We start from the raw sequence: 12,211 nt of genomic DNA on the forward strand, positions 1-12,211 counted from the left end.
CTAATTTCTCACTAGTTTTAAGAGTTTTGAGAGCCAAATTCCTGATGTCATCCAACGCTTTTCCTTAGAGGGCGTTTATAGCCTTTATGAGAACTGGATATGATACATTGATAGTTTGATCATGAATTTATCTGCTCATATAGTAGACTAGCAAATGGTATGCTGTGTTGAAATTCAACTCAATGACAGTAGAAAACATTTAGAATTTTTCTTTTTATTTCTGAATTTAGTTCAGCGAGTGTAATTGTATAACGATAACACATGTAGGTGTGAGATGAATGTGCATATGGCTTGCGGATTATACGTGAGCAGGTTTAGGCATGCGGTTTACTTATTTATAATTTTCATTTTCTGGATTTCAGAGCCAAACAGACCAGCATATATTCAGTTTAATAACACTCTTGATTCATATACATCTATATATGTTGAATGGGGCCCACCACTACCAATTAATGATATGTCAACGGTGTTCAACATGTACATCTTGAGTTATGTGGCAGACTCTGGTACTAGCGTTAGAGTGAATTTGAGCAGTACAGAGACAGATTATGTCATTACAGGACTGTCTCACAGTAGGATGTATGAAATTTCATTGGTAACAGAAAGCTATGGTATTTCCAGTGACCCGGTAACATCTGTAGGGGACACAGGTATGTTTTCAAAATAAATAAATTGACTTAATTGTGATATATTTATGAGTGTGGCTGCTATGTTATCTACCTTTATCGTTAAATCAGGTGTCTTAATTTCCTATTTTAATTCTAAACAGAATTGCCAAGTTTAAAGAAACTTTCCCTACAATTGTGAAAAAGATATATATATATCACATATAGTATAAAATACATTAAACCAGGTCATTCCTTGTCTTCAATGTATGTTCTATGGTTAGTTATGATAAAACGATTTTAAGAATGACCTTAAACTTGATCTAAAAAAGAAAAATGTTTTTAAAGTTTAACAATCATATATATGTTTGACAATCATATTCTTTTCGTTTTTTGTTGCACCAGATATTTCAGGAAATTCATGTTATGTTCATTAATTTTTTGTTTTCTCTTTCACACTTAGAATATTTGGCATTGAATGAGATTGTCATCGTAAGTTATAATACTGAGAATATTACGGCTATTTGGGGTGGAAATGCTTCTCAAGCTGGAGTTGAAAATTACACAGTGTCTATTGATCCGCCTAATAGAGGACCTCACATCATAGATTCCTATTTCAAAACTGTAACTTTTGTAGACTTGGTTCCTGGAAGATTGTACACAATCAAAGTGGATACTACGGTTAATGGTGTAATTGAAATGGGCATGATAAAACAAAGAACCGGTTTGTATACATTTTTAATCCTTAAAATTATCCTTTAAATTTTAAAAGTTTTGGGCAGTTGTTTTTATTAAAATTTGAATTTTTTTTTTTTTTATTGAAAAATAATTTAAATTGATGTTATAAAATTATGATTTAAATTTTTTTTTAATGTTATAATTTTAAGCCCTGTCATCCAACAAAGATTAATTACCACCATTCAATTAGTGAAAACTTAAATTATAAATTAGAAATCATTAAATATTTTATGACTTAAGGTAAGCTTATGTCGACATGGAAGTGAAAGAAACTCAATTCAACTAAAAGAAACTTGTTGCACAAAAGCACTTGTATCGAAATTTCGAGCAACTGAACAGAACTAAAAGTAACCACTTCCACTGGTTACCTCACAGCTCGCATGATATGATTCGTAATTGTATAGGAACCAGTATGCATGAATGCTTATATGGTAATATCAAACTGATCGCTACTCGTCTTGGTTCCATACCGCACATGTGACACTATTTGAAGTTTCAGTTGCGCTTAGTTCCTTTTCAGTTCCAAACAAATGAAAACATGGGTAATTGACCTATAGGGTCATTCCATGCCAACTCAACAAATGGGATGGCTGGGTACCCCCTCAGATTTCCTTGAAACTCACATATAATATGCAACTATATGTCTCACGAACACAGCAAAAATTTCAGTTGCCAACTCCAAGTCGTTTGAAAGTTATAGCCATTTGAAAATGTGTCGTCTGTAGAATTTTTGGTATTAATAAATTACCTTTTTGTAAAGTTGCATTTTTAATTAGCCATATTTTAAAAACTATTAAAGCTAATAAGCTGAATATTGATACACTGACATAATTTTGGTCATAGATTAAAAATATGAAAAAAAATTTGCTGTATCTCAATTAATTTTCAAGATTTTGGTCTCTAGAGACCCCAATTTATTTTGTCGCAAACAGCTTCGGCAATTTTTACCCCTTATTTAAATATGAAAATACATTTTTAAATTGATTTTTTCCTATACAATGTTAATATATGATGCTAAATGTATCCATACAAAAAAGTTCATCATTTTAAAAATTCATCCTAGGGGTACACTGCGCGTCAAAAAGTCACTCGGGACACAAAATACAAAAAATCATTACTTTTTCGTTTTGAACTTTGACCTTGTGGGCAATAATTCCCAAAATTGAAACTCATCATATAAGTTCATCAATGCATGATTCAGCTATGTTCCAAATACCAGTTTGGTGTCTTTATTCCTTCATGTCCAAATATGACTATTAAATTAGGGTATTTTGTGTATATTTATAGCAATTTCAATGTAAAATGTGCTATCGTCAATTTTCGGAAGATCATAATTTCAGTATTTTATCTCCTAGTGCTATCATTAGCCCTGAATCCATTTATGCAACATTCAAAGTAACAAAATGAATAGTTTAAGAGATATACGTGGTCAAAAATGGCTCAAGTGCATAAATAGTGTGCACATATTGCTACAATCGCGATATTTAAATGGACATAAGTTTTATACTGAAAACCCCTAGAACATCACAACTTGTTATCCTAGCAAAACTTTTGATCCTGAATCCATTTCTGCAACATTCAAAGTAACAAAATGAATAGTTTTAAAGACATAAGTGCTCAAAATGTGCACAAATTTGACCATTATCAAGTAATGTATGTCACATCTCTCTCTCTGTATGTATACTGAAACACCTGTACAGTAGCTGCTTCTCCAAAATGATACAATGTTTAGTTTTTAAGATAATACAGTAAACCAAAAGAATGAATCAAATGCTATTTATGCACTTGAGCCATTTTTGACCACGTATATCTTTTAAACTATTCATTTTGTTACTTTGAAATTGTCTAAAATTGAATGTATTGAAAGCAACTAGGAGATAAAATACTGAAATTATGATCTTCCGAAAATTGACGATAGCATGTTTTACATTGAAATTGCTACAAATATACACAAAACTGAAATTGTTGGTGTGTTCGAGAGACATATAGTTGCATATTATATGAAAGTTTCAAGAAAATCTGAGGGGGGTACCCAGCCATGATTTTCAGAAAATTTGTTGAGTTGGCATGGAATGACCCTATAAGCTTATTTCAACATTATTTGTCAGTTGAGGTGTGCACCTTGAGGTGAAATACTTCAAATCATGGTATTGGTGAAAACTATTTTGTCTTTAAATTATCTAGTTCCTAGTGAAGTATCTGTCAATGCTAGCCTAGTCACCATTGGATCAACATCAATAGACTTGGTGTGGTTGCCACCAGAAGGAGACTTTAGTAGTTTTGAGATTCTACACTCGCCAGTTGACGGACGGACATCTGCTCTCATCGATCGTTCAGCAAATGATTTCTCTCATAACTATGAATACTTTCTTCCTTCAACGAATTACACTTTTGAAATTGTTACAATATCTTCAAATGGTGGTTATGAGGAAAGAAGCACACCTATCCAAGTTACATTTCAAACAGGTAGCACATTTTAAATACCATTCATATGTTTTCTACTATATACTGTAAAGTGGAAAATGTATATTTTTAAACTTTTATAAAATGATATGATAAACTTTAGAAAATAGGCTTGGAAACGGAAAGACAATTGTCTGGAAATCAATGTGTTTTTTTGTGAGCACAGTTATTGTTTTTCTTTTTCCTATTCTTAATTTTTTCTTGTTGTTTGGGACAATACATCTTTAAATGTGCAATTTCAATAGATTTAAAAACACTGAAAAATCAATAATATACAATTTTATAGGAGAAGTGGCTGTAGCAGAGATTATTGTGCGGAACTTTACCAGCACTTACCTCCAATTCACATGGGGCGCAGCAATAGAACCATTTATCTCATACATAGTCACGATTGATCCTGCTCCAAATAATGGGTCTGATGCTTCATTTGAGGTACAGTCTGCAGATCCAAAATTAGGCGAATTTTTATACCTGACACCAGGTCAGCTATATACTATCAACATTCTGGTGCATGACACTGGAACCAACCTGTCAAACATTGTCCGAACTGGTATGTGATTTTCTTTTTAACTTTTAGAATATATTACTTACCAATAGATAAGCCAAAGTAGCACTGTAGCAGTAGTCAATATCATAGAATTGGTCATAATACCATGATTTTTGTCATGACCTTATAGACAACATTTTCATCGCTTTCTTTTTAAATCTTAGATCCTTGGCCAGTTGTTTCATTTGACACAGAGAATAACCTTGCTAACTACACCTCAGTAACCGTTAATTGGACAGCGCCTAACCTTTTCTACGGTGTCGCGACCGTGTTTGATTACTACGAGATTGTCTACAATACGGCAACATCGATACCAGTTACGACGATTGTGGATAAAGAATATACTAGTCTAACAGTTACGAATTTGGATCCAGACAAAACGTACTACTTCTCAATTGCTGTTGTTAGTGGCGATAAAAGTAGTACACTTATGGAAACTATTGCTAACACAAGTAAGTTATTGGTTACATGTTCTATGTTAGTATACTGCATAATTGACCGCTTAAAGACATTGTCTCTCTGAATATGTAATTTATTGTCACATAATAGACACCTAAATAAATGTGCGTAGCATAATAATGCAATGCAATTGTCTGCACTATTGAAGTGCCCCATCGAAATATAACCTTTCATCATTCACCTCATGGCATTATTTGTACCATTCCAATCACAAACACTTATTATTTGTATATCATGTTTTGAGAGACAATACATTTAATTTAGGTCTTTTACAATGTTAGGTATATTTTATATAATTAGTGTATTTTTGTTAAAGCATCTCCTGGGCCAGGTATATTATTTGTCCGTTCTGTGATGAATTTCACCATTGACGTTAGCTGGGGTGGTGCTGAAGACCATCCAGACTTTGAGAGCTATAGTATTATGATTGAGCCTGATGATGGGAGAATGAATGTGAACTACGCTGAAAGACGAGCAATATTTTCTGAACTGAGTGCAGGCGAAGAATACACAATTTCCCTGGACGTTCCAAATGTTAACCTAATGCCTGATACTTACAGCACAAGATTCGGTAAGATTATTTGTAATCTTTAGGTATTAGAACAGTTAAATGTGTTTAATGACAAAGGTTCAGAACAAACAGAAATTTAAAATTGTGTGTACAATAAAAAGTAATATTTCAATATAGCGCCTGAAATGCAACCATAACACTAAATGAAAATATATAATCTTGAATTAAATATGTTTGTTACTTCAATCCTTATGCTGAGTCTGTCCTCCCCCTCCAACCCAAGAATAAATTTAGTATCTTAGATCAGAGTAGTGTTTTTAATAAAACAAGGAAATACCTCAATATGTTTTTTTTTTACAAGGCCTTACGTATGCCTATACCTTAGCCTTAGTTCCATGCATTTTGTAGTTAATGCTCTCTTAAATAACATAGTAGAGTAATGCCTGTAATTTACATTAAAATGGCATCAAAACATAGCCACTAAGCTTAAATAAATTTACTAAAATACTTCTTGGATTCTATAAGAGAAATCTAATCTGGTAATTTTAACAATGTCATACAATTAATATTGACTAAACTGATGGTATATTTTATGCACAGTGCTACCATTGGCTCATGAAATGCCATTTCATTTTACAGAACCTGCTCCAGCAACCACTCTTACTGTTACCACAACAACCAAGACAGCTTTCACCATCACTTGGAATACACCAGTCGGTGTGATCTCGGGGTATAGTCTAGAGATAAATGGATATAATATGCAATTTAGTCAGATTATATCTTTGGAAAGTTCTGCAACCACCTACACAGAAAGTAATCTTATACCCGGCCGAACTTATGAAGTTAGTCTAATCTCCAATTCTGGGGATCTGTATAGTGAAGCTGTTTTGGCAGAAGCTACCTTAGGTAATATTGAATAATTGTAATTATTATCATTTTTTTATGATGTTTAATCTTTTTATATTGGAAACCTTTGCTTTTAAAATATGTTACATTTTGAATGTGTCCATATGATTACATCAAGGACTTAATGAACAAAACATGACGAAACAAGCTTAAACAAGTATTTGTTAATAGGTGGGGTACAGTAGTTCAACAACAGTCATTTTTAACTGTTATTTTGTTGCCATGTGAAAAATTTTGCAAAATTTGAGCTGAGTTCCTTCAGTTTCCATGTTTTCAGTACTGAGAGGAAACATTGAATGTAAACGAGCATGCTATCCTGATCCAACACATTGTGTTACTGTCAACTCCAAATCCAGAAAAGAGATTAAAAAAAAATATCAATGATATTTAAACAAATTGTTTTTTCGCCATTAATTTGATTCTACATTATAACCCCATATGGGGACACAGAGTGCTTCCTTAATATAAGTGTCCCCTGAATAGAGGTTGTTAACATATATTTGCTGCTCATTTGTTTCAAATGAAAGTGTCTTCTGAATAATGTATCCCAAAGGAGGGGTTCTGCTTATCATTTCTTTTTTCATATAGCAGTAATTTTTTTTTATAATTTGCAAAAAAGCAGTTTAATATTTTTCTCTCTTTTTTAAAAGTGCCGCTAGATCCATTATCCGTGGAACTCCTAAGCATGACCACTACATCTCTGTCCTACCACTTTGGATTCGACGAAAACGCCACAGATTACCAAGTTTTGACAGATGATCCTAACATTCCCTATCAGAATATACAGGCAGGTTCTGAGACCTTTATTTTTGAGGATTTAACACCAGGTAGATTGTATGTCATCACAATTAAAGCCAGAATGATCATAACAGTCTTGAATACAAACAGCTTTGAGGCCAGAACAGGTATTATTTTCATTTGTTTTTTTTATTGATATATATTTGTATTTACTTTATTTTCACACTCAATTATATATTTTGTTTTTATTATTTAATATTTAATTATTATTTATTTATTGTACCAACCCTGTTCCATGAGGGGTGTCTTGAATATAGTAGTGTTTCCAGTTGGCACATGTATATTGCAAATGCCTCAATATTACAAATGTCAATTTTAATCTTCATGATCTTTCATCATGAAAACTGGGCCAATAAGGTTGTGTAAAATGACTGCCGATTGCTTGATTCTATTGTTTGACTTCATGTTAAACTAGGTCTTATCATATTTCTCCAACCTGTTTTAAGGTAAATTAGGCTGATCATGTTACTTTTTGATAACTAAAAGAAATACCTACACAAGAGCGGGTGCCTGTCCCAACACCAAACCACTCTAGTAGTTTAAAACCTTCCCAGTACAAATTCCAGTCATGTTAGTACCACATGAATGTGAATGAAACTTTTTTAATCTGAAATAATTTATGTAATCAACCAGATGCTTCCATCAACAAATTTCAATTTTAGTAAACAGATTGCCAATCACAGGATTCCTCTAATAACATAAATGAAAATAATCAATAAATAATAATCAATTTTTTTTTAATTTTTAATTTTAGTACCGCTTCCTGTGGCACTTATTATGATTCAAAACATTGGACTACACACCAGTGTGTTGGCAGAATGGTCTCCTCTAGAAAACTCTGACTATACAAGTTTTGAAGTCTCATACACAGACAATTCCAATGGCAGGACGGATCTTGGTACCGTAACAGAAACAGAGTTGACGATCCGTGAGCTTTCCCCAGATACAATGTATACCTTGAGTGTTATAGTAATCAGCGGAACAGATTCAGATGTAGTAACAAGAAGTACCTCTGTCACTGAAAGCTTTACAACAGGTACAGTAAATTTTCTTGTATACAAAATCTATTAATAGTGGAGTTGTTGTACCGAGTGGTTAGGACACTTGACTATCATACTGACCCGAGTTCAATTCCTGAAGAATATCTTTCACTCCACTCGGCTGTTATTAGGGACTTTTCGATTTGCACGTCATTGATACCCTATGAAATATACTAGAACTGATAAGTTGATGTGACAAGGAACGGCCAGCCTACAGCTGTCGAGCATTAGTACAGAGAGCTCCTAAAATCTCATTCCTGTACATTCAGAATGTATATGGGACTTAACTTACCTTATCAGTTTCAATTTATTTTGTGGTGGGAACTTTCACCCGTTTCATCTGTTTCAGATGTTTTTCATCAATTTTGATAGCTCTCATAATTCAAACAAAGCCATTTAAAATAATATTTGGGGGTTACCTATAATTATGCCCAGTATCATGTTTTTCCATGTGTTCACACCCTTGGTTATCTATCAATATGATATAAGAAAGAAAACAAATATTTACTTATTTTCTTTCTGATTTACATGCAGATATGCTAAATCCAGGAGAGGTGGAAGTGAAGAGTTTTACAAGCAATTCTATAACTGTCGTGTGGGGATCAACTGGTGATAACTCAGCTACCTTTTATGTTGTTAATGCTGCCATAAATAATGTTGTTGCCCAAGAAGTAACTATTAATATTGGTAGGTTAATTGCCTTGAATTCCATACACGTGCAGGAATCCTACTCTAGCGTGTAATAAACGCATGTCTAGAACCAGTAGCCTAAATTTCTAAGCTCACAAATTTGAATTACAAAATAAGGGATATTTTATCATGAATAGCCATAATTTTGTACATCAATTTAAATGCATATTTGCCAACTAACTACACAAAAGTAGTTTCTGTAGCTTTTCTATCAATCTGCAGACGCATCTAAGATCTTGATCATCTACCCTTGCCTGAATGTAATGGCTTTGAGGTCGTCTTATTTTTAGCCGTCCTTGAGACACTGAAATGTACCTTTACTCTTCCAAAAGATTCACTCTGGTTTACTATGACATCTTAAACGCATGTAAAGTCATGGAAAAGTCAAGGAATTTTTACTAGAAAGGTCATGGAAATCTATCTCACTTCTTTCTTGTTTTTATAATTGTAGGTGAAACAACAGAAGCAATGCTAACAGGTCTTGATAGTGGTTTGTGTTATGATATAACATTAACAATCACAGGAACGTCAATTGAAACCAATATTGAGGCTTGTACACGTAAGTATATATAAATACCTTAGTTCATGCTTGTCTGTTTCAAAAGCCTGTATCATGGCTGGTTAAGTTAAATTTTAATTCTTACACCGGCTCAACAACTTGTCATTAGATGTTAAAAATACTCAATCAAAAACTAATTTTTTTTAAACAAAACTATTATTTCTATATCCGATATGTTCATTTGATTAATTTTAATAATATCATTGCTATGCAGTTGTTTTACATGAGTGATCATACTGTATGATATACATTTGTAAATATAAGGTAAATAGGGAAACTATTTTTCTAATACTCCCTTTTGCCTTTTGTGAATAAAGAATTTAAATGCTTAAACTAGAAAAAGGCTGCAATTATGCAAAAAGTGAATACCCATGCAGATAAAAAAATTTTTAATATTTTTAAATTCATTTTTTTTATCCATTTTAATTTGTTATTTCAGAGCCAAATTCTGTTACAAGTTTTGAATCCATTGCAATCACATCCACAACAGTAGACCTTCAGTGGATAGCTCCAGAAGGCAATGTAGAAAGGTACTTGATAACCTATAAAGTGACTGGATCATCAGAGACTATGGAACTTCAAGTGAACTTTGGCCTTACCACTCATACACTTTCACTTCTTACTGCTGAAACTATGTATGACATTACGATAGTATCACAAGTTTTATTTAATGATGTAGCCATTGACAGCGAACCTGCCTCTATACAAGAAACTACAAGTAACTTTACATTTGTTTAATATTATCATAATTCAAGTTATGTTTGAGGGCCAGAATAACCTTTAACTTTTTTTACTGGTTTGTTTGTTGACACCTGCCAACCCCTGGGTCATAACAATCTAAAAATTGTAGAAAAAGCTACAGATTTTACAAAAAATCAGGAACTTTCCAGTACAACCAATGACGATGCAAGATACTAAAAAAATCCAGATTGAAAATTGTTTTCTGCACTCTACTTTAAATTGTAATCAAGACACAAAATATATGTATACATGATTCAAGACAAAGTGAATCAAATGTATTCATAGATCAGAGTAGCTTCTAATTAGAGAGAGAAAAACATGACATGAAACAAAATCAGTAAAATCAAGGGAACCCCGCATTAGATCAATAGGAAATGATTTATTTTCCACAGAATCGGGTTTTGGCAGGTCTAAGTTTTTCAGGATTTATAGAGTATAAAACAACATTTCTAGTATCTTGTAATTTGATTACATAAGGTTTGTATTGTATTTGTGAGATTATATAATATAAGACAAAATAAAAATAGAGGAAAAGAATTAAACAATAACAAATTTTATTATTTTACAGTTGTTTCTCTCATCAATGTAGTCTCTTTTACCAATACATCCTTAACCTATATGTATGAGCCTAGTGAAGGGAACACCAACAACTATCAACTTGTCTATACACCTAATGATGGCAACCCTGGATCTCCTTTTAGTTTTCCTGGTGAGAAACATTCACTTACTAAAATATTTTGCAGACGAATGCTTTATTGTTTTAATATAAACTGTTCTTCTGTAACAATTAATATCAACAAGCCAAAAATTATGAAATTGTGAATAACAATTATATCTATTGCATTAGAATTAACTTTTGAAACTGGTAGTTGAGAAGACAGTCAACACTTTTTTATTTCTTGGAGCTACTCTTACCACAGATTTCCTCACATTTTGATGCATATGTCATAGTATTAATAAACCAGAAAACATTTTAATATTGTTTACTGTTTATTTGTACCCTGTGGGCCTTGTTACGAAAATTTGACGAAAACTAGTGGTACTTTTATTGCATTAACAGTTGATTAATACCCATGTTTTATGTCCAAATTTAGCTTAATTTTGGGTGGGATTATATTTGGTTATATACAGTATTCTGAAATTGCATCTGTTATCAATCTCAATTATCTTCTCAGGAACTGTAAGTTCTGGACAAAACACATTGACGGATCTGACTCCAGGAACGCTCTATTCTCTGTCATGGCAAACTGATGGAAGTGGTGAATTTAAGCAGGAAGATGCAGCGTTTGTCTACACAAGTAAACTCTTAATATTATCTTTAAAATTACTTATAACTAGAGGGTGAGCTCGCTTCGCTCGCTCCCCCTCTAGGAAGTGTAGACGATGGTTCTCGGAATGATAATGTTCTTCTTTTACGTTTTCTGTCGTTTACCATTATTGAAAATGCTTGACATTCGTAAAACTAAACTATTCTGTTTCACAGTGTCTTAGATGATTAATAACATTTTAAAGTATAGTCTTTATTATTTGGTAGGGCCCTTATAGGGCGGAGGTGGGGAGGCGGAGTTCATTTGACTCGAGGGAGGGGCTTATTCGAGGGATATATGTTAAATTTTTTAGTTTTAATAATATGGTAACATTTATAATCAAATGAAATCCTCTATCTAATAGATATGAAAAGTGGTAAAAAAGAATAACAAATGCTTAATAAATTGTAGATAACAGTGCGATGAATTCTACTACAAACAGTATAATTGTGTTATTATAAATGTGGATGGGATGGATGTTTATTAGATAATTGGGTTGGCGGGGGGTGGGGTGGGGGGGGGGGGGTGTGGTGATTATTATTCAAAGTGATGTTTTATTGGAGAGGCGTTTATTCAAATAAATATCATCCTAATAAGTATTAATACATTATTTAATTTAAACATCTTTTGAAACTAACTGCCGTGACAGAGTGGGCCATTTCGGCCCAAGAAAGAAGACATTACGGCTTGCAACATGGGCAGACATCTCGGTCCTAACAGGACACAGATAGCCTACAGTTATTCCTGCCAGCTTACTTAATAAAACTCAGCTATCGGGATTTCACTCGATTAATGTCTTATCATCAAATCTCCCTATGTAATTTTATAATACTATTCCCCACAATAT

General features: G+C 32.9%; 1 protein-coding gene across 1 annotated transcript in view; it reads left to right on the top strand.

Moving 5' to 3' along the window:
• Positions 1-12,211, top strand: part of LOC144844350 (uncharacterized) — an 85,864-nt gene that overhangs the window by 38,387 nt on the left and 35,266 nt on the right. The window contains exons 11-24 of the mRNA XM_078701222.1: positions 363-650; positions 1,069-1,329; positions 3,528-3,809; positions 4,093-4,356; positions 4,518-4,805; positions 5,129-5,383; positions 5,963-6,229; positions 6,880-7,134; positions 7,782-8,063; positions 8,602-8,754; positions 9,209-9,316; positions 9,756-10,034; positions 10,626-10,766; positions 11,233-11,355. Coding sequence (XP_078557348.1) covers positions 363-650; positions 1,069-1,329; positions 3,528-3,809; positions 4,093-4,356; positions 4,518-4,805; positions 5,129-5,383; positions 5,963-6,229; positions 6,880-7,134; positions 7,782-8,063; positions 8,602-8,754; positions 9,209-9,316; positions 9,756-10,034; positions 10,626-10,766; positions 11,233-11,355 — 3,246 coding nt within the window. The remainder of the gene's footprint in view (positions 1-362; positions 651-1,068; positions 1,330-3,527; positions 3,810-4,092; positions 4,357-4,517; positions 4,806-5,128; positions 5,384-5,962; positions 6,230-6,879; positions 7,135-7,781; positions 8,064-8,601; positions 8,755-9,208; positions 9,317-9,755; positions 10,035-10,625; positions 10,767-11,232; positions 11,356-12,211) is intronic.

Source organism: Antedon bifida, chromosome 1 (assembly GCF_963402885.1).
Source record: "Antedon bifida chromosome 1, ecAntBifi1.1, whole genome shotgun sequence".
NCBI classification, from domain to species: Eukaryota; Metazoa; Echinodermata; class Crinoidea; order Comatulida; family Antedonidae; genus Antedon; species Antedon bifida.